Source organism: Staurois parvus, unplaced genomic scaffold (genome assembly GCF_062004578.1).
Source record: "Staurois parvus isolate SC_StPar_1 unplaced genomic scaffold, SC_StPar_1.0 ptg000243l, whole genome shotgun sequence".
Taxonomy (NCBI): Eukaryota; Metazoa; Chordata; class Amphibia; order Anura; family Ranidae; genus Staurois; species Staurois parvus.
In genome coordinates, this window is record NW_028318039.1 from 340,187 (window position 1) to 364,293 (window position 24,107).

Sequence of the window (24,107 nt, forward strand, 5' to 3'; positions counted from 1 at the left end):
ATTTGCCAATCAGCAGCCAGCCAGCACTATAAATCGCGGCCATCTTAGAATTCTCCATTAGCCTCCGGTCATTCAAGAGAGACAGACCTGTCTGTATTAGGGGACAGAGTTAGGGCCACAGAGACTTTAGGGCCACAGAATCGTTACTCAGGGCCACAGAATCGTTACTCAGGGCCACAGAATCGTTACTCAGGGCCACAGCTATCAAAGAATCGAAAATTTAAAGTGACATACACCCTTTTTTTTTTTGGTGGCTGTCATGCACAGTTGGTGCTGCAGTTTGCCGATTGTGTACAATAAACTGACTTTCTGCTTCACAACCACTATTGTACGTTCAAAGAGTTAGATCCATTTACACGCCGGGTGGCGGTAATATTTTTTGGGTGATTAGTGCATTCCAGTGACATAAACGTACAGTTTACAGCCAACGGCAAGCTGCAATTGACCGATTGTGTACAATAAACTGACTTTCTGCTTCACAACCACTATTGTACGTTCAAAGAGTTAAATCCATTTACACGCCGGCTGGCGGTAATATTTTTTGGGTGATTAGTGCATTCCAGTGACATAAACGTACAGTTTCCAGCCAACGGCAAGCTGCAATTGACCGATTGTGCTAAATAAACTGACTTTCTGCTTCACAACCACTATTGTACGTTCAAAGAGTTAAATCCGGTTTTATTTTTGGGGTGCTTATTGAATTAAAGAGTATGTCAGAGGAGTGGCAGAGGAGGCAATGTTTCAGGAGCGAGCAGACGTGGCAGCAGAGGAAGGGGTCGAGGCAGCACTAGTCACAGCCAGAGGCCAGTGCTCCCGGTGTCATCCAGCGGTCGTGTCTCCACCGACAACCCTGCCGTCATCGATTGGTTGACTCGGTCGTCTTCCTCTTCCCAGGTCACCTCTGACACCTACAGCCAACGGTCGGTGGGTACGTCAGACACAACCGTTAGTTGGCATGGCCCGGGAGCAAGCCCACTGAAATCACGTGTCCTCGACCTGCCCCTGTCCTTTGGTGTTCCCTCACCAAGCGAAGTATCGCATGCTGTGGGCTCAGCCCCACTGTACAGTGAGGAAGAGCTAACGGAGGGCGGTCAGGAACGGGGGGAGACATCCGCCTCTTCAGCAGCCAGGCGAAGAAGTACTGGCGAGGAGAGTGGCTCGGTAGCCGGTCTAGAGACAGGTCTGTCTCCTGACCCACACGCAGCCGAGGGAGCTAGTAGTGACACGGAGACCCTAATTGATGATGATGAGGCTGATCGCACTTGGCAGCCTCGTCGTCATCAGGCTATTGCTTCCGCATCATCAGGAGAAGAGGGTGCCAGCTTGGCAGCGAGCAAAACAGTCGGTGGGTTGCCCAGGAGGCAGCAGGGTCGCAGCAGTGTCAGTGGAGCCAAACGGCCACGGAGTAGAGCACCAGCTCCACTGCAGCCTACCACCATGGCCAGTAGTGGTGCCGGTGTGCACGGAGGAAGTAGCAGTCAGCCAGTGAGGAGTAGCGGGGGCAAAGTTTCCTACTCGGCGGTGTGGCAATTTTTCGTCAAGCCGCCTGAGGAAGTAAACGTAGCCGTATGTCGACTATGTGGCCAGAAAGTCAAGCGTGGCCAGGGGGCCAATGTTGGGATTACAGCGTTGCATCAGCATATGCAGCGTCGCCATTCGGTGGCCTGGGAAAACCGTGATAAAGATACGGCGGTTCTGCCTGCCCCAGCCCCCGCTCCATCACCCGCTCCGTTACTTGCTCCGTCACCCGACGTCAATCGCCCTCTATCAGCCAGTCAAGGCTCCAACACCTCTGCTGAGGGGAGTTGTCGCTCGTTGGCATCTTCCGCTCGTTCAGATGCTCCTTCTCCTGCTACTCCTCTTCACGGATTCCGTCAGCAGTTTTTCTTGGAACCGTTTCCAAGAGACAACAGTTTGCGAGCACGCACCCGACGGTGCAGAAGCTGAACGTCCTCCTGTCCAAGTTGCTGGTGCTGCAGTCCCTCCCTTTCCAAGTGGTGGACTCAGCACCTTTCCGAGAAATGATGGCTTGTGCCGAGCCGCGGTGGAGAGTGCCAAGCCGGCATTTCTTCGCCAAAAAGGCAGTGCCAGCCCTGCATTCACATGTAGAAGAGATGGTGGGCCAGTCTTTGAGCATGTCGGTCTCTGCCAAAGTGCACGGCAGCGCCGACGTGTGGAGCTGTAACTACGGTCAGGGACAGTACATGTCATTTACGGCCCACTGGGTGAACGTGGTGCCGGCACAGCCGCACTAGCAACTTGGACAGGTCACGCCGCTTTTGCCTCCACGTTTGCACGTCCTTGGTCCAGCAAAGATGTCCGCCTCTACCACCTCTTCTTCCGCCGTGTCCTCAGCCGCCACCCCCGTGCCAAGTCCCATTACCCGACCGGCATATCACATGTGCAGGGCGCAACGGTGTCACGCTGTGCTGCACCTGGTATGCCTTGGCGAACGTAGTCACACAGGGGAGGAACTTCTGAGTGTAATGAACAGAGAAATTGACAGATGGCTGTCTCTGCGCAAACTGAAAATCGGAACCATGTTGACCGACAACGGAAAGAACATGGTGTCTGCTCTGCGTCAAGGAAGGTTGTGCCATGCGCCATGCATGGCTCACGTGTTCAATCTGGTTGTCAAGCGGTTCCTAAAATCCACCATCCCACTGCAAGACATCCTTAAAATGTCACGTAAACTTTGCATGCATTTCAGCCATTCCTACACCGCAAAGCACACCCTCCTTGAGCTGCAGCGGCAGAACGGAATTCCACAGCATCGCCTGATCTGCGACGTTGCAACAAGGTGGAATTCAACCCTACATATGTTAGACCGCCTTTACGAACAGCGAAAGGCCATCACCGATTTCCTGATGTTACAAGCGGATAAAGGTACTCCCCTGTGTAACTTAGATGTCAGCCATTGGCAGCTCATGCGTGACACCTGCCGCTTGCTCAGGCCCTTTGAGGAGGCCACGCTATTCGTGAGTCGGCAGGACTATGGGATGAACGACGTCATTCCTCTGTTGCACGTCCTGGAACAAATGCTGTTAACAATGGCTGGTCAGGGTGCGGTAGACGTGGCGCACAGATCTCAACGCCACATGACCCCTGTGGGGGCAGGACAGGAAGAAGAGGAGGAGGTAGAGGAGGACATTGGTGCTCAGGAATTATTGAGTGAAATGGGTGGTTTTTCCACTCAGCGGACAGGAGTGGAGGAGCAGGAGCATCTGGTAGAGGAGGAGGAGGAGACAGAGGACCCAGACGCACCGTGGCAGTATGCTGTGGAGATGGAGGCAGGGAGTCCCTCGCATTCGTTGGCACAAATGGCCCATAGCATGCTTGGTTGCTTGCGTAGCGACAGCCGAATAATAACCATCAGACAGAGGGATGACTTTTGGCTGTCCACCTTGTTGGACCCTCGCTACCGTTCAAAAATGGTGGCCTTTTTCACACCTGCGGAGAGGGAGGCCAAAATAAAGTACTATAAAAACCACCTATGTAGTCAGTTGGTCTCTGCCTTTCTGCGCCAACGTCCATCCTCAGACACTGTGGGCCCTGTGCGCTCGCGGGAATTGCTTTGTATATCTGTCGCCTTAGGGGCCGCTGTCTGGCGACATAATTTTTTGTCACTGTGTAGACATCTATTTATAGGCCGATGTTTGGCCACAAAAATATATTTAGTAATAACCTAGCCGTTCAGGCCGCTCCCTGAACACCTCGGGAATTGCTTTGTATATCTGTCGCCTTAGAGGCCGCTGTCTGAACAGCTCATGAATTGCTTTCTATATGTGTCGCCTTTGAGGCCGCTGGCTGGACAGCTGATGAATTGATTTGTATATATGTACTTATTGTCCGCTGTCCGGACAGCTCATGAATTACTTTTTGTATATAGCCTTCCAAACCACTCTCAGAATAAGTCATGATATTCATGCTGTGTATAGCCTTATAGGCCAATGGTCAATCAAGTCATGATTGTTATAGTGTGTATAGCCTTATAGGCCGCTGTCTTTACAACTTTATAATTCCATGCAGTATATAGCCCTATCGGCCACTTTCTGGCATCCAGTTGCTGTAGCCCCCATCACCACACTGTGCCACGGGCCCCTGTACCGCCTTCTCATACTGCTGCCAGATCCATCCTCTGCCATGTGCGTCTTTGTCGTCTGCTCACGCTGCTGGGTTCCAGTTTTAAACCTAGGCCTGTGTATGGCTTCCGAATACTGCTGCCTCCACCGCCACCCTGCGCCATGTGCCACTTTCGGGTCTCCTCACACTGCTGCCAGGTCCATACTGATTCATGGCCCCCTGTACCGGCTCCTCATGAACGTGGTTCAGCGGGTTTGCATCACTTAACGGCAAATCGTTGACAAATGCTGGGACGTTCAGTGTTGTGCGCATTAAGCCAGACACCAAAGGGCAGCACAGACCTGTTATTACTCGCTCAAGCATGGCTGAACAAAACCAGTCTCTACCACAAATTGGACCCAGACCTGCCCAGGGTCTCGTAACTAGATTGCACGGAGGAGTCCGTTATCGGAATTAAATAGACAAAACGCCACACCAAAAAGAGTGGCCATTTCCAACACTTATTCCAGAAAGAGGAACAACCCGTTTCATATATGGCCCGTAGACGTTCCACGTCTGCCACATTCAGTCGATTTAAGACGCAAGCTCCACTTCCTGTGGTCTCTGACCGTCGATATACCTTTAAGTGTCAGCTTTGAAGCTATATTCCCTCCGGAGCACTGACACTGGTGCCCTTCCGTCAACATGCCTTTAAGTTTCAGTTTTCAACCATATTCCCCACAGAAGCCAAACTCTTGGGTATCCCAGAAGCTGCTCAGCGGGTCAGGGCAATAAAGCTCCCGGTTCGCAGGTTGTTCCGTCTTATGGATGGAAGTACGACGGTATATGATCTTCTTCGCACCCACGGCATCACCTCATAGAATCTCTGCATTGCATCTGCAATCACAACGCTGACTTCCCGGATCGCCACTCAGCCATTGGACTCTTGATAGTCGTCTCCCCACACTGCTGCTGGGGGGACTTTTTAACATAGGCCTCTGTATGGCCTTCAATTTAAGCTGCTTACGCTTCGCCACTCTGCCATGGGCCCCTGTACCGCCTCCTCTTGCTGCTGCCAGGTCCAGAGTGTGTCATGGGTCCCTGTACGGCCTCCCATTGCTGCTGACTTCATCGCCAGACTCTGCCATGTGCCACTTTCAGGTCTCCTTACACTGTTGGTGGGTTCCATTTTGTGATAGGGTGCTGTATGGCCTTCCATTGCTGCTGCCTCCACCGCCACCCTGCGCCATGTGCCTCTGTCGTCTGCTCACACTGCTGACAGCTTCCGCTTTTTAACCTAGGCCTGTGTTTGGCTTCCGAATACTGCTGCATCCACCGCCACCCTGCGCCATGTGTCTCTGTCGTCTGCTCACGCTGCTGCCAGGTCCATACTGATTCATGGCCCCCTGTACCGGCTCCTCATGAACGTGGTTCAGCGGGTTTGCATCACTTAACGGCAAATCGTTGACAAACGCTGGGACGTTCAGTGTTGTGCGCATTAAGCCAGACACCAAAGGGCAGCACAGACCTGTTATTACTCGCTCAAGCATGGCTGAACAAAACCAGTCTCTACCACAAATTGGACCCAGACCTGCCCAGGGTCTCGTAAGTAGATTGCACGGAGGAGTAGAGTTCGTTATTGGAATTAACTGTGAGGGACTTTTAAACCTAGGCCTGTGTATGGCCTTCAATTGAAGCTGCTTCTGCTCCGTCACTCTGCCATTGGACTCTTGATAGTCGTCTCCCCACGCTGCTGCTGGGGGGACTTTTTAACATAGGCCTCTGTATGGCCTTCAATTTTAGCTGCTTACGCTCCGCCACTCTGCCATGGGCCCCTGTACCGCCTCCTCATGCTGCTGCCAGGCCCGTAATCTGCCATGGGCCCCCGTACCGACTCCTCATGCTGCTGCCAGGCCCGTAATCTGTCATGGGCCCCTGTACCGCCTCCTCATGCTGCTGCCAGGTCCAGAGTGTGTCATGGGTCCCTGTACGGCCTCCCATTGCTGCTGTCTCCATCGCCACACTCTGCCATGTGCCACTTTCAGGTCTCCTCACACTGCTGGTGGGTTCCATTTTGTCATAGGGTGCTGTATGGCCTCCCATTGCTGCTGCCTCCACCGCCACACTGTGGCTCCACACTCTGGTTTTGGCCCCGTGACTGCCCAAATGAGTGAAGTGTGCGGTGATTCTAAGATCGACGGCACTCATCTGCATGTCATACTGACTGACAGTATTATTTCTCTTCCCCAGCAGACTCCAAGGGCATTTAAATTAAAGGTACAGTGTTCTGCACTAATATAAAGGCTCTCTGAAGCCTAGAAACACCCTTTTTATAAGTTAAATTCGCAGCTAATATATTCGGCTCAAAGCGAATTTATTCGGCAAATTCGGCGAATCAGCCGAACCGAATTTTTGAATAATTCGCTCATCTCTAATCATCTTATTCCATTACCTTTTTAGATGCATAGCTTTAAATAAAATGTAATCTCATACATTTTTGTTACTTTATTATGCCTAGTGAAAGCCAGTTATAAGTTACTAATTTTCGACCTGCACATTGTTGTCTGTAAATTTTTTCAGACTTTCAGATAATGCATGACTCTCAAGTAGTTAGATTGGCAAATATGGGGGCGCAGGCGCGTCCGGCTCTGGAGATGGATGCTCAGTGAGGTGAGCTCCGTCCACCCGCCAGCACGATAGTGGCACACTGACCCCAGGGAATTATACTTACATTACCAGAAACATTAACCCCTGACCATCCGAACGGGCTATGACCCGTTGCCGCAAAACGCCGGGTCATCCAGGAAAGATGACCAGCTTCTTCCTTGCAATCAGTCCCTGCAGCCAAGATGGCGCCGGCTGCACACAGAACGGCCTCTCAGCACAGCAAGGGGAGAACACAGATCACCAGGCAGCATACAACCCAGACCCCAGGCTGAAGGGATCACTATATCCAGGGGATCCGGGTGAGTCTCTCCCCCCCCCCCCCTTTTATCTCCTACATCCAGCAGCCCTGCAAAATCCAGGCCCGGACTCGACACAGGATCACCCCCTGACAGACAACCTTCTCTCTCAGCTACTATTCAAACAGCTAATGCTCCATCTTTAATTGAATCCTATCCTGCTTCTGACCAACCTATCACTGAGATTTCCATGAAAAACATGCTCCTTTCTCTGTGACAAACACTACATAATGACCTGACGGCATCATTATCTCAAATCTGAAATACGGTTCAAAACCAAGAAAAATGTATCCGCCATATCGTGAACAAACTAGGGGAAATATGTACCGCACATAATGACCTCATAGACGCACACAGACCATGAGGCAGACATCGAACAAATCAATCTCAAATTGGCAGACTTAGAAGATCGCTCCAGGTGAAACAACGTCAAATTCCGTGGTATCCCGGGAATCCGTCACTACAGATGCCATAGTCCCGTATCTACAACAATATATGAAAAATCTCATCCCTACCCTCACAGAGGTAGAATTGGCCATAGATCGAGCATATCGAATCCCTAAACCGTCATTTCTACCAGCGACGGTCCCCAGGGATATACTGGCGCGCATACATTTTTACCACGTGAAAGAAAGAATGATTGGAGCTAGAAATTTGGCCTCAATTCCTTCAGCCTAAGCAAACATCAAATTGTTTGCAGACCTGTCCAAAGCCACACTCTCCAACCTTAAAAAGCTTGTTACCATAACTAAAGCATTACGGAATCATAGAATCGGATACCAATGGGGCTTTCCCACGAAACTAAACATCAAACACCAAGGCAGACTTTACACAATCAAATCCCTAGAAGCAGGCATCGAACTACTGAAAACGTGGAACATCATCCCAGCAGACTCCCACCAACCAGCACCCAACCGGCTGCAACAGATGGAAGCAGAATGGTTATAACCTTTCGCTCAAAGATATTCTCTCCATGCCCAATACCCTGGGCCTCACTTTCTAACGCACAAGCTGGCAATCGGCCCCTGATCTAATATGTTGAACTTCCAAGTTCGTCTCAAGCATGAGCTCTTGAACGAGTCATGCTTGCTTGTGCCTCCACACTGTGCAGTAGCAGACATTGCTACACATGTTACTTGTGTGTTTTGCAAGTCTTTTTTACCCCTGTTTTTACCCCTGTTCATACCCCAGTCTACCAGTCAACAGTCGCTAGAACCACCCCTCTCAACAACCCCCTCTACACAATTAAATGCTCATACTACAACTATGACCAACCCAAGCTCAACAAGCTACATACTTTACATACTTGGCGGTCCACCACCTCCGTCACGTGGAAAATCACTCATCTCCACAATACCTGAAACACCACCACTACGAGATCCAAACCATCTACAATCAACAAAATGATTACTTCAACGTCACTAAATGTTCAAGGTCTCAACTCCCCTTTCAAAAGGTCCTTGCTCTCGAGAGAAGTCCGCAGACACCATCCATTAACAATCGCTTCCATACAACAATTTCTCCACACGACAAACCTCCCTCAACTATCCTCAGACCAACTTGACACCATCTCTACCGCAATTTCCCCCAAGGAAATAGAAACGACCATTAAAACACTCCCACTCGACAAATCTCCAGGAAATGATGGATACACTAACGAATACTATAAACACCTTTCCACAGACCTATCACCATACCTGACCAAACTCTTCAACCATGCTGCCACCACAGGCTCATTTCCCAAAGACATGTTGCAATCCATCATAACGACTATACCAAAACCTGGTAAAGACCCTCAACTTGTCCAAAACTATAGGCCAATCTCGTTACTTAATACAGACATAAAACTGTATGCGAAAATCATATCCCGAAGATTTTTCCCATACCTCCCCACCCTAATCCACCCAGACCAAGTAGGTTTCATTCCAGGTCGCCAAGCACCCAATGCTACCAGAAGAATTATTTCCCTCCTACACAACTTAGAAAACACCAAAAGCCCCTCCTTATTCTTATCTCTAGAGGCAGAGAAAGCATTCAACCGGATACATTGGCAATTCATGCAACTCGCTCTTCAAAAATTCGGTATCATAGGTTGGATGCTGAATGCCATATTATCGCTATATTCGCACCCATCCGCCAGAGTGTTGACAGATGGCACTCTATATGACCCCTTTTGACATATTCAACGGCACCAGACAAGGCTGTCCACTCTCCCCGATAATATTTACACTTCTTATTGAACCCCTAACATCCAAACTCAGAGAGGACTGGTCATTTACAGGAATCACACACCTCAACGTGGAACACAAAATTAGCCTATTTGCGGACGATATTCTATTAATGGTGACCAATCCAAAAACGTCCCTTTAAAACAATTCGCTCACACCTCCTATACCTACTCAACAGTCTCATATTACAAGCTTAACAAACCCAAATCTTCCATACTAAACCTTCACATCCCACCCCAACTCCAAACTCTACTAGCTAAACAATTCCAATTCTCATGGGAGACGAACAACATTCCTTACTTAGGAATCAGACTCACACCAATGACAGATCATTTATACACCACAAACCATAAAATATTACTTGAAACTATTCCATGAGAACTAACCACACTCCGCACCTCAGAACTCTCCAAACTAGGCCGAGTGGCAACCCTGAAAATGTACATTCTACCCAAAATCTTATGCATATTCTGCACACTCCCCATACCAATCCCTAACTCATTCTTTTCTAGGCTACAAACAATCCTCACAAAGTTCCTATGGAACTCGAAAAAGCCCAGATGTACCACCAATCTCTTAATACGCCCTACAGCTAAAGGAGGAGCAGGACTCCCACACCTCAAGTCTTGCTTTACCACTACTCTTTTAGACCAAATATACTTTTGGTGCAACCCATCGAAAGAAAAAATTTGGTCCACAATGGAAACCCTTCCTTTTCACCCACTTAAACCCCAAAATATAATCCTAACTCCACCAACAAACCGAATAGAACTCCAACTAAAACATCCCTGCATTCAAGCCTCTCTACAAGCTTGGCGTGACCTCCTATCCACTAAATTTAAAGACATCAAACATATTCTTACTCTAACTAATATACTACACCTTCTTATTCCCTCGCTAGACCTATCTCATTGGACAAAACACGGTATAACTAATATAACAGACCTCTAAACCAACCAATCTATATGCCCCTTCCAAATTCTCCAAACCAAATATAATCTCCCTACTACTGAAAACTTCACATACCTAAGAATTGCTCACTGTCTACAAACAACAGTCTTACCCCACACCACTAAGATACCAATTACAGCCTACCTCTTCTTCACCAAACCTCAATACCCAGGTAAAGGCACCTCCACTTTCTATACATACCTCACAAACTTACAATTTACACTACAAACAACTTCCCTAACCAACTGGGAAAAAATCCTATCAGAACAAATAACTTTACAATGCTGGGAAAATGCCTTCAACATTACCTATAAATCTACCCGATGCAGCTCCCACTGGGAGTCATACCTAAAAATACTCCACCAATGGTACCTGACCCCGGTCAAACTTTCCCTCTACTACCCGGAACAGTCTCCTACATGCTGGAGACAATGCGGTGAGACAGGCTTAACACTACATATTCTTTGGTCATGTAAGTCACTTAGATCCTTCTGGAATACTACCTTCCAATTAAGATCTGACATAACCAAAATTTTGATAACCCCGAATCCCTCATTAGCACTCCTACATATTGGGATCAAGAAATTCCTTCCTCACTCCCGAACAATTATTACCCACACACTTTTCGCCGCCAAAATAAACATTACCAAATTATGGAACACAAATAATACCCCCTCAATTACCTCACTAATTACAGACCTCAACACCCAATGTGAAATGGAGAAAATATTTGCAATCAACACTTCTCATCATAAATTTAATCAGCAATGGACCCGATGGCTGAATCACCCAAAATGTTCTGTACAACCATGATAACATTTAAACAGTAAAATTACCTCCTAAACCGAGACTTTTTATATATATCCTCATTCACCCAGTTATATCTTTCCTCCCCTAATTCTCAACTCCCCCATCTCCCCCACCAATGCCCCCCTAACATCCCAAGCTCCTCACCAAGGTTCATCATAAACATATAAATACCTCTGATATTGCTAAACAAGACCAACACCACCTCTACCCAGTGAGTGGAATAACAACAAAAATGCTCAACTGTTTAACATTTATTGCAATACTGTATGATTGAACCATATCTCATTTCCATGTTTGTCTCTGGAAAATTTAATAAAAATATTGAAATATAGATTGGCAAATATGAACGTGAAACATGGACCCTTGGCTTGCCCAAATGTCCCTGTTTATGCACGGGAACGTTTGGGGGGAAATAGATGGCAGATATATACCACTGCCACGTACTTGGGGGAAGGGGGGGGGGGGTCAGTTAAATTGGTCAGCTTGACCCTTCCCCATAAGAGCATTTGGTTGGCATGTACCCACCACTGCAAAAAAAAAAAAAAATAATAATTCAAATTACTACACTATGAGCGCCTTCTTTTTTGGCTCTGAATTCAGCTAAACGATTTCCAGGACTCCATCCAGAGAACAGTTGCAGAGCAGTCTCAGATCCAGAGGAGGGAGTCTCTTCCTATGCTGCTTGTCTGGTCCACCTAAAGGGGGCTTCCTGCAGATCTTATGGTCATTATATGAGTCAACATATTGTGCTTTTACTATGCGCATCTGGTGAGTGCACATTTTTATCAAATTCCCTGCACGGATTAAAGTCACATGAAATTCTTTGATACCACCTGTGCAACAGGATCTGTATGCGGCACAATTTTCTGACCGGTGTTTGTCAGACCTTCGCCATTATATGAACACTTTCTTTGTTGACTTTCACAGTCGCACTTATTTATTTGCGCTCATTGTAGCGAGTCACTTCCATGATATCACTTGTGTTTAATAATTTCATATTTTTATTGGTGCACTTTTATATATTTTTATATCTTCATTTCTTCAGCACTGCACCAACTTTTTATGTATGTTTTATATAAGGTTTTTGGGTTCCTTTTTAGTGCATATGCTGCTGACCTCATCAGAATCTTGAGCGCTCGCTGATCTCTCAACATTTACCATTCAGAGAATGTTTTGCATCTCCTGAATGAAGGCAAGCAGTGTGTGTGTATGTATGTATATATGTGTGTGTGTGTGTATATAATAAATTATATGTATATACATACGTACATCATTTATTTTTACCTGGTGATCCTGCAAAATAGACTTCCTGTCCAAGGGTAACACTCACCTTTCAAGAATATATAACAAAATGCTTTTCCCTGTATATGTAGTAGACCAAAATGAACCAGAGCATTGTTGAGGTTTACATACCCTTCAAGATTTAGCCAAAAGCATGTGAGACAGTTGGACAATGTTCTGTTTGTATTTACACTGGTGTTCTATGGCAATTTTTTGCCTTTTATGTCCTGTGTATTTAGTGAGCAAACTAAAATTTACAATTTTTTTTTTTGTTTGTTTTCTATGCAGGTAAGCACTTTGCGACAATCTGTTTCACTCTTGCAAAAGGATAAAGACTTCCTAAACCGCCAGAATATGGAGATGAATGTCCGCTGTGCTCATGAAGAGGACCGCTTGGAAAGACTTCAGGGTCAGCTGGAAGATGCCAAAAAAGCCAGAGAAGAAATGTATGAAAAATATGTTGCTTCAAGGTGAGTGGCCTGTTGTCTTATTTGCTAACTGATTAGCTATCAGCAAATTTCTTCTAGGTGTTGATTGTAAAGCAAAATGTCTGTTAGTGGGATATTTTGTAATGCTGTAGGTTTTGCTTTGTCATATGTAACCAAAACATTTTCAATATTTTTAAGCAATAATGCATTGATTATATTGTTGGGCCAGTCCACCAAAATGTTATGGTTAAAAACTGGATCATTTAAATCCTCTTCTAGATCATACTTCTCCCAAGTGCCCCTACCAATATCTCCCAGTCAGTGCCAGACTTGCCCAACCCTGCCATTCAGTCTTTGTTCTTGTCCTGTGTTCTTTAAAATGTACAATAAATTAAATATTTAAAATGGGGAACAAGAGCTCTTAATACTATCTGCATCATTTGAGAATTTAGTGACCTCACTGTACCAAAAATATGCCAGAAGTCAGTGGATAACGCTGAAAACTCTCTTAAGCTAAATGATTAGTTTTTGTTGGAATATGCTTTTTCTGGACCCTAGTTGAGAGTGCAGAAGAGGAATATCGAGTTTTGTCTGAAGGTGTAAGACTTATTCATTGTTTTTTATCCGTTTGTTGATACAGAGATCATTATAAGACCGAATATGAGAATAAACTGCGCAATGAGCTAGAGCAAATTAGAGTGAAGACAAATCAAGAAATTGATCAACTCCGGGGGGCATCAAAAGAGATGTACGAGCGGGAAAACAGGTATAATTAACACAGCTATTTATAAGAAAACAGCTCACATTGGACTGTACCTTAGAATGGGGCACAGATTATGTTGTGAAGTCCAGATATTGTTTGCCTTAATGTGGAACTCCAATTATAAATCAAATTCTCCCTTTGCTTAATATGTTTAGGAACTAAAATTTTGCAAACTGCATTTTCTTAACTGCTTGCCGACCTGCCACAGTGTTTTTACTGCGGCAGAGTGGCACCTGTGCGCACAGCGCCGTCTTTTAATGTCGTTGTGCAAAACAGGTAGGGGGCGCGTGCCCCCCCTACCCGTCCCGCCGATGAAGGTAGCGGGTGTCCATTTCCCGCTGGCTCCCGGCAATTAGCGGTACTCACTGTTTACATTGCAGCCCTGCTATCTGTCAATTCAGAGCACGCTGATCCTGAGAGAAGACTTTATCTCTCGGGATCAGCGTGTTTCTGTGACGTACGCACCCCCCGCCCACTAGTAAAACACTCCCCTCACACAGTTAACCTTTTCATTGAATAAAAAAGTTAACCCCTTCCTCCCCAGTGCCATTAGTACAGTGTCAGTGTGTTTTTTTTTTTTTGCACTGATCACTGTATTGGTGTCACTGGGGATGTCAGGGACCCCAAGTCAGTTCCCCCCCCCCCCCCCCCAGTGTCAAAATGTCCACCGCAGTCCCGCCATAAGTCGCTGATCGACGCCATTACTATAATAAAAAAAAAAATCCCAGTATCTTTCCCACCATTTGTAGACGCTATAACTTTCACGTAAACCAATTAATTTACACATATTGAGATTTTTTTTTTTAGCAAAGACATGTCGCAGAATACATTTTGGCAGAAATTTATGACTAAATTTGATTTTTACATTTTTTTACTGGACATGTTTTAAAGCAAAAAGTCCAAAATATTGTTTTTTTTTTTTTCTTTAAATTGTCAGCCTTTTTTTTTATAGCGCAAAAAAATAAAAACCGCACAGGCGATCAAATACCACCGAAAGAAAGCTCAATTTGTGGGAAAAAAAGGATGTAAATTTAATTTGGGTGCAGTGTTGCATGACCGCACAATTGTCCGTTACACTAGCGCAGCGCTGTATAGCAAAAAAGGCGTAAATTGCAGTATCTATACCATAGTTTGTAGATGCTATAACTTTCACACAAAGCAATCAATATACACTTATTGGGATTTTTTTTTACCAAAAACATGTAGCAGAAAACATTTTGGCCTAAATTTATAACTAACTTTGAGTTTACTATATATTTTTTATAGCTGAAAGTAAAAAATATATTTTTTCTTCAAAACTTTTGGTCTTTTTTTGTTTATAGCATGAAAACTAAAAAGCGCACAGGTGATCAAATACCACCAAAAGAATGCTCTATTTGTGTGAAAAAAAGGACGTAAATTTTGTTTGGATGCAGCATTGCATGAGCGCACAATTATCAGTTGAATTAGTGCAGCGCCGAGTAACAAAAAGAGGCCTGGTCAGGAAGGGGGGTAAATCCTCAGGAGGGCAAGTGGTTAATTGCTGGTTATCTAAATTAGAAACAACAGTCTAACCTAGACACTCCACAATCACCTGAACTTTACCAAAAGTAGTGTGCCTGTGCAACGAATGTGGCTGCTCCCAGACTTTCTTTAATTGTTGTCATTGTCTGTGTATGCATTAGAGCATAGTTCCAATTAGTTCTGCTCTTCTCGCCTCTGTCACACCTAGCCCTGTCCCATCTGGCCCTGCCCCCATCCTGCCTGGCAAGCAACAGGAATATGCTGCAGCTCCTCCAAGCACTGTTGTGGCTTGCAGAAATGCCCCAACAACCACATTGTCTGGAAAAAGTGATGGGATTTGCAGTCACTCAGCTGGTCCAAGCTCTAGAAAGATCCAGACCATATGGTTGTCATCCGCCTGAAGCTTGACCGGTAGCTGGCTCATCCTCTCAGCATGCTGGTGAGAGCCTGAGCCAGCTGCTCTTGGCTCCTTCACGGCCCAGCGCTCCATTGAGCGTTGGAGGGCTAGAGCAGAGAGCTGGAGACTGACAGTCACCACTCTGCTCAGAACGGAAGGAAGAACTGAGTGATCAGTGGACTTTTGAGACAGTTCTAATTGCAGAGTCAGTGAAGGACAGATGTATGCACCTAATGTGAGTTTTTCTGAAACCCATGCTTCTCTTTTAAAATAAGCCTTGCGTTCTACTTAAAATAATTTTGGTAACATTTTGCTGACATTTTACAGAAAACCTGTAGAGTGGATGTAACTTTTTTTTTTTCGGAATAGTTTAGTTTACAAAGGTATACAAGATTTAGGTTTTATTGGTTTTACATCTATATTTACTTGCATGTAGCCTTTGAAGAGTCTGTGCATGTAAAATATATAGTTACCTGAGAACAATATGAAAAGACTTCTTTCTAATATTTTAGAGGGCTGTCATCACTTATGAATCTCCTTTGGGTGTGTCCTGGTGAGGTCATCATTTTAACTTGTTGGGAAAAGTTTTGACATTTGCAATGTACCTTTTGAAGAATATGTCCGAAAATGGTATTACATCAGTGTAGCAAACTTTTTTTTATATATAGATTTAACAGTGAACCGAGCTGCACAATGTGGATTGTGTGGGATTCAGCAATATGTAACATGTCAGAGGAAGCAGACAGCTCTTCTTAATTACAGGATTTATGTAATTCCACCCATTCACATGTAACAGTCGAGCAACTTAATAAGCTCATAATAGTTCTGAGACAGAAACTGCAATTTTTTTCTTTTCCTTGAGCTGCTTAATTTTTTTAACTTATTGTAGACTCAAAAGAAGTATCTGAGTAGGTGTTTTTGTTTAAACTACTCAAGCTGTATTTAGACTGGATAGTAAAAAATTAAAATGGTAATATGCCAAAATATCCTTGCTATAAGTCTGCAATTTAAATTGTACCTATAAGCCCATGATCCATAAAGTCCTAAAAGCCAAAGGACAGCAAGTATATATTAATCATTGATGGGCACATTTGAAACAAAAACAATGGGCAGGGAGACATCTGGTATTCTAAGGCAGGTCATACATGATACGATCTTCGTTCCTTCAACCGCAGGTTGATGGGGAAATCCTTGCCGCTCAGCTATTGTGTTCTACCAGTACGGAGGTGAGGGGAGCCGTCCCCACCAGGAGAACACAGTGATTTTTTCTCTAGCAGCTATAATGATGTAATATATATGTATATATAATATATAATGTAATATAATGTATTATAAGAGTATACCTATACAGCCCAATAAATTTGTATCCAAGCAGACAGGCTCTTCCACTACATGGTTGCTGGTAGATCTGAAGGAGATTGTACAGTTAGTTGTAACTTATTGGGTGAGCTTTAGGGCTTGTTCAAGCGTGGTGCAGAGACGTCAGGTTTTCTGCATGTGTTTTGCAAGGGCACAACAAAATTGATTGTTCTCTATGTGCCCTGTTCACTCCACACTAGTATCATGTGCAGACTTTTTCTGTGCAGGAATCTGCAATGTGTATTAAACTCATTGAGGCTTGCATGAAAACGTATGTAAACTGATGTCTCTGCAAGTGAAATCTGCGCGTCAGTTTCCTTCAGTTTTCATGCATGTATGGTGCAAACGAGGCCTTACTGTGCAGAGAAAAAAACAACTGTTACATGCTTCCTCAGGAGTATGCAGACACGTAAGAAAATCTCTGTGTGATAATGAATGCCAGTAGTTTGGAAATTCCTAGTATTGCACCCTAGAGAAAACAAAAATTGTCTAATCTTCACTTCTTCATTCAAAGTGATTTTGAAAGCAAGGCCGAACACAGCAAAAAAAAACTTGCTAGTAGACGTTCTTCTGTAAAAAAAAAAAAAAACATGCACTACAGGGCACAGGAATCAATTCATAGACCATGGTTTATAGGCCACTACCCTCTGATGATTGGACACTGGCAAAAGCTTCACTGAATCTGCCTCCTAGGGTATCCATAAACCCTGGCCTACCCTGTGAGGCTCCAGTTTTTTTTCTAGTGTCCTTAGGTGATGGATGCCCTCTCTTCTTGGAGAAGACTTTCCGACTATGTTCTCCCAGATTTCATTTAGCTCCTTTGACTGGCACGTCAATCAAGATCTGGCTGCTTATCGCCTTCATGGCTCAGTAGCAGTTTTCAAATTGATTACCCTCAAGTACACCTTGGGAGCCACACCCAGACCTCGTGGCATCTCTTGTAATGTTTGCTTCCAGCACTGGTTTCTGCATTCAGTGCTCACCTCACAGGGTGCAGCTAGTTTAGTCAGCTACAGGGTACTGTACAGGTCCAGGGCTGTGGTCCATTTCTTTAGCACCCAGAATCTGAAGACCCCTTTGACTGGTATGCCCATCATGACATGCAAAGCCTGGGTACTGACGGGACCAGCAAACCAGACAGAGTTTGCCTGTACCCCTGCAAATACCAGTTCCTGGCTTTACATGTCTTAATGGCTCTGTAGCATACACATCATCCTTCTCCTACAAGACAAAGACATACTGCAGTACCATGCACACAAGTGGTTTACCAGGCACAGCTGTTGGGGGAGATCTATACTCTTAGTGTTTTTTCATACTTTTTTATTGACTCACCATTCGGCCTCATAGATAACTGTATTATAGTTTTTACTTGTTTAAATTTGGCGGTCGTTTTTCATGTCACAACTTCTTTGGTTTGTGACAGTGCTTATAAGACTCCTAACTTCCGGTCGACATTTTTTACTGACAACACAAGCTGGTCATTTGCCATCTTCCCTGTTGCCTGGCTGCTCAGGGACACAGCCATTGGAATTTGCTTTGCTCCTGGGTTATTTCAGTTGCCCTCTACTGGACACATCGAACCCCCTTGACATCGATTTTATGAGTAGCTCACAGGGGAAGACCCTCCCTTAGCAATGGAGACCTACAGGCCATTGGAGTGAGAGCACATGGATCAGTGAGACCTCCACAGGCCATGAAGAAACACCAAGTTTCTCTCAATTTGATAGTTGGTCTACCACTGACACCGCTCCAGCCCCTTGGCTCCCTCACAAATGCGCACCATGGGGCCTGCCTGGCTAATAGAGGGCTGTGGTCCATTTCTTTAGCACCCAGATTCTGAAGACCCCTTTGGGTAGTTTGCCCATCATGACATGCAAAGCCTGGGTAAACCATGTTTACACTTTGATGTAAACCAGCGGTTATCGCCACTTCTGGAATCAGCAGGGGCCATTAGCCGCAAATGCTCTTTTGTGTCTACTCCCTTGATTATGTTCGTGAGTCAGAACTAGAATTGCCTAGCACACCTGGCAGAAAATAAGGGGATGTGGACATTTTAGCAGAGGCGACTCAAGATTTTTTAATGCTACAATTTTAGGAAGTTACATATTTGGCCTCTCACCATATGCAGCCTACTGTAGACTCATTGATTGAGGCAGTACATACTTATCTCTGGATAGATACATCTAGTGTGACACAGCTACAACAGGTTTGAAAATGCACAAAAAAACTTTTCCTACCCTGGATCATGCATATTGGGCCTAATATAATGATTGGCCAAACTCAGGAAAGCATATTTCCCCCTCTTTGCAGCATTTCTTCCTATGAATGTAGAATTTAAGAAAGAATTTTTTTCCCCACTGTGGGTCTAGCTATTCTAGCACTGAATGCTCATTCTGGGGTTTGTTCTCATTCCTCATCCTGCACATGCTTTTTCCTTGTACTAGTTACAGCATAGCATGTAGTATCCTATGGGTCTTGTTTTGACCATCTACATTCTCTTCCTATTTCCTTGACTCTTGCATTCCCAGTGCACTTCTGTTGAAGGTGACTCTTCTATGTGGTCTACTGTGACCGTCTTTGTCACTCTTGGGTTTGTGCAGGACTTCTTGGCAAGCAGACCCCTCCTTTTCTGATTTAGGGGCTGCCCCTTGTATGAGTTCCTCATGAAAACAGATTCTCCCTCTCTCTCTTACTCCTGCAGCAATAGTTCTTCTTTGGCAAACCCTCCCTTTCTGCTATGTGTGGCCACATGTCTTGGAAGCAGGTTCTCCTTGCTTCCCTGGTGCTTTTTATTGCCTTTTATTAGCATTTTAAATTTCCCTCCCACATCCTGCTGGACGGCGTGGCAAATATTTTTGTTCCCTTCAGAGGATGGAGTCAGGCGTGACATCTTCTCTTTACTTCCTTACAGAGAGGTTGGGTTCTTGGGCCTTTACAGCACCTACCATATGTCCATTTCAAGTGTGCGGGGCCACTGCATAATTTTCTGTTCAATTTCCTCTCAAACACTTTGCCTGGTGACTGTTTGAGCCTCTGCTGTTGCTTGCTCTGGCTGCGGGGTGCTTCTGCTGTTACCTATTTGGGTCCATTGACCCAAATTGTTTGCCTTTTGCTGCTGTTTGGCTGTTATCCACCCCTTGATTTATTGCTTGGGGATGTCCAATGGTCTAAGAATCAATTCCTGTTTCCTAATAAGGGGAATTTTGACACACCTGCAACTTTTGATATCTTGGACAAAGGGTCCCTTCTTCTCTTTTCTCTCTCAACTCCTTATTGTTTAAAAAAAAAAAAAACACAACTGGAGCCTCACTTATGAACGGCTTTGTATGGACACCACAAGGGGTGGACTTGGCAAAGTTTTTCTCAGTGAAGGTAACAGCATGGTGGTCTAGGACTCGAGTCCTGTGTCCTGTACTCTACTCCAAGATCAGGAAGTTACATGTACGTCAAAATTACAATTTTTTTCTCTTTCTGATAGCAGTATACATTCTTGTCATGTGCACAATGCCAAAGACTGGAGCCTACTGCTGGGATGATACAACTCCATTCCACCATCACTAGCCTCTGGCTGCCCAGCAGCGGTAGAAACTATAAAAATGGCAAGTGCCCCAACAACACTTTGACCACTCAGCTCCCATTAAAATTAATAACTTGCTTGAGTGGATCTTTGTAAGGCCGCATGGTTGTACTCACAAATTTTATCACCAGTTAGCTCTTACACTAACTGTGTTGAGCACTACTTGCCACTATGGTTTCCCTAATTTTTTCAGATATGTCTTTTTTTTTTTTTTTGTATAGTTTTCTCGACATTTGCAGGCAGATGAAGCAATCAAAAAGTGGTAGTAACAGATGGTGGTAGTCAAAAACACTGCCATCAGTGCTTAAGTATAATTTTGTTTTGTTTTTTTAATTAGGAATATTTAGGCTATCTGAATAAACAGCCATTGTAAGCACCCTTGTACTATCTGAGTATTAATATACTGTATTCTATATACTGATAATTTTATTTTTTATGTGTTACAGTGAACATTGCTGACAATTGGCTTTTTTTAAAGTGTAACTATTTCTGTTAAACTGCTTCTATGGTTTTATTTTCTTCTTTTCTAGGAATTTAAGGGAAGCAAAAGACAATGCTATAGCAGAGAAAGAGAGAGCAGTTGCTGCTGAAAGAGAAACTCTGGCAAAATATGATCAGATATTAGAACAGTAAGTAACAGTTTGTCATGGGTAATTGCCAACTATGCTGGTATTGTGTGTAGTAAGGAGGTGGGACTCCTGACAGTAATATGTGGATTACTGTCCAGTCACTGCCACACAAGAGTGCTCCAGCAGGTGGCACTGTAGTTAAGTGGAAGGGGTCACCTATTTGTTGTTGCAATGTTCTGCGTTGGTTGTGTTCTAAAGACTGGCTAAAAAGGACCACACACAGTCAGATATTGTCTATTTTTGATGTTAGTGCAGCAAAAATGTTCCCATAGCTATGTAGTGTGAGACCTACCCATTTGGATTTATTAAAAAGATGTTTTTAGGTAGGAAGTCACACCTCATAGTTGTTAGTAAACCTGAAACTAATTGCACAGTTCTTTTCTAACATGCTTGACCAGTTTAGAAGGGATGTACTCTTTATCAGTATGGCAAACAACCACTGTAAAGATCCACTTGGCACATGTTACATAGCACATTGCTGTGAGCGCCACAAATATACTTCCTCTGACAGTTGAGAAGTTGTGATTGCACGTTGATTGTACATTACAGTTACAGATGAACTCAAGCTATCTTTAAAGCAGTATTAAACTAAAAAATATGTGTGATGTTGCAGCTTGCCAGTCGTTAGCTGTTGTGGCTGCATTATTTTTATTTATATGCTTTTTTCCTTTATTTTCACATGGTGATATGGCCAGTACATCTGTTATTTTTCAGCTTCCTTTAACAGACCAAACTTCCTCGCAAAAGTGTTAGAGGGCTGGAACAAACCATTTTAACGCTGACACGGGTCGTTACAAAGGGCTCGTTTACACTAGCAGTTGGGGAGGGTGCTAAAATGTATACGGTTGAGCCGCGTTCTTATTGCCTCTCAACCACTCCCCCTTTTAGCTGGGGATGAGCACATGCCGTGATGCTTTGCTTTTTGCTTCACGGCAGGAATTATACCCCCTGTTGCATTCGGCGGATACTACTGACCAAGTGACGTGACCTAGGGAAGTAAATAGGGGCCGCGCTGCAACCGCCCCACAGCCATGTGCAATGCATGCATTTGCCCAGCATCTAAGGGGTTAAAACACCCTAGCAATAATCCAGGACAGAAAAAAAAACAAGTTTACTACACAGTTTACTAGCATAGTTACATAGTTAGTCTGGCTGAAAAAAGGCAAAAGTTCATCCATTTCAACCATCAAAATAAAAAAATAAAGTTATAATCCTATACCCACAGTTGATCCAGAGAAAGGCAAAAAACACAGCAAAGCATGATCCAATTTGCTCCTTCAGGGAAAACAAATTCCTTCTTGATCACCCGAGAGGCAATCGGATATTCCCTGAATCAACTTTATAAATGTTAGTATCCAGTAATATTCTGTGTATCTAAGAAAGAATCCATTTAAAGCAATCCACTGAGCTGGCCAGAGCCAACTCTGAGGGAGTCTATTCCACATTTTCACAGCTCTCACTGTGAAGAAACCTTTCCATGTTTGGAGATTACATTTCTTTTCCTCCAGACGTAAACAGTGCCACGTTGTCCTCTGTGATGACCTCAGGGTGAATAGCTCTACACTGAGTTCACTATATGAACCACTGATGTATTTATACATGTTGATCATATTCCACCTTAATCTTCTCTTCTCAAGAGAGAATAAATTCAGTTCCTCTAATCTTTCCTCATAGCTGAGCTGCTCCATGCCTCTTATCAATTTGGTTGTCCTTCTCTGTACTTTCTTCAGTTCCCCAACGTTCTTTTTTGTGAATTGATGCCCAAAACTGAACTGCATATTCCAGATGAGGTCTTACTAATGATTTGTACAGGGATAATATGATATATCTCTCTCTGGAGTCTATACCTCTTTTAATATAAGAGAGGGTTTTTCTCACTTTAGAAAATGCAGCTTGGCATTGCATGCCATTATTAAGCTTGTGATCTACCAGAACTCCCAGATCCTTCTCCACCACTGATTCCCCCAGTTGTACCCCCCTCCCCCCCCCAAGTATGTATGATGTATGCATAGTCTTAGCCCCTAAGTCCATAACCTTACATTTATCAAGATTAAACCTCATTTGCCACATTACACAGTGCATTGAGGTCGGCTTGTAAGTTGAAGACATCCTGTAAGGACATTATTTCACTGCACAGCTTGGTGTCATCTGCATTTATCGTTGATAAATATATTAAAAAGTAAGGGTCCCAACACTGAACCTTGGGGTACACCACTGTCAACCCTAGACCATTCAGAGTATGAATCATTAACCACTACTCAAACTAATACGAACGTTTAGCCAGTTTTCTATCCATTTACATACAGATTTTTCCAAGCCCGTAGACTTTACCTTACACATTAGCCATGTGTGGGGAACTGTATCAAACACTTTTGCAAAATCCAAGTATACCACGTCCACCCCCACCCCTCTGTCTGAGGTTTTGCTCACCCCCTCATAAAAAGAAATCAGATTTGTTTGACAACTTCTGTCTTTCATGAATCCATGCTGTCTGTTGCTTAAAATATTTTTTAACTATAGAAGTTAAACAGCTCTATAATTACTTGGTAAAGATTTTGACCCCTTTTTAAATATTGGCACCACATTGGCCTTATGCCAATCCAGTGGTACTATGCCAGTCATTAAAGAGTCCCTAAAAATTAGAAACAATGGCTTTGAAATGACAGAGCTCAATTCTTTAAAGACCCGTGGGTGTATGCCATCCGGTCCAGGTGCTTTATTCACCTTTTTATACGTCTAAATATTTTTGGATCGTGTCAATTGTGAGCCAATGTGGATCATCTGGAGCTGTGTCAATACCATGCTTATTATGGACAAGAGCTCCCCCATGCTCCTTTTGTATACACTGAGCTGAAGGAGGTATTTAATAAATGTTCCTTCTCTTTGTCCCCAGTCACCCACTCTAGATTATTTTGTAAATGGCCTACATATTTGGAATTAACCTTTTTTACTATTAATATATTTGAATAATTTTTTGGGGTTGGTCCTGCTGTCTTTTGCAATCTGTCGTTCATCATTTTAAATTTTTATTCAATATTTTAAACATGTAGTATTAAAACTAGAAAATTTTAATCAAAAAGGAGCTGCCTTCAGGTGGTTCTTCAGAGAGCAACACAAGTGCAAATGAGATCTAAAATCTTTATCCCAGAAGGAAAC

The 24,107-nt window shown here is 44.2% G+C and overlaps 1 protein-coding gene across 2 annotated transcripts in view; it reads left to right on the forward strand.

Annotated features, from left to right (window-relative positions):
* PIBF1 (progesterone immunomodulatory binding factor 1) overlaps positions 1-24,107 on the forward strand; it is a 230,838-nt gene that overhangs the window by 73,468 nt on the left and 133,263 nt on the right. For both annotated transcript variants that reach the window (XM_089680363.1, XM_089680364.1), the window contains exons 8-10: positions 12,584-12,765; positions 13,364-13,489; positions 20,853-20,951. In XM_089680363.1, coding sequence (XP_089536489.1) covers positions 12,584-12,765; positions 13,364-13,489; positions 20,853-20,951 — 407 coding nt within the window. The remainder of the gene's footprint in view (positions 1-12,583; positions 12,766-13,363; positions 13,490-20,852; positions 20,952-24,107) is intronic.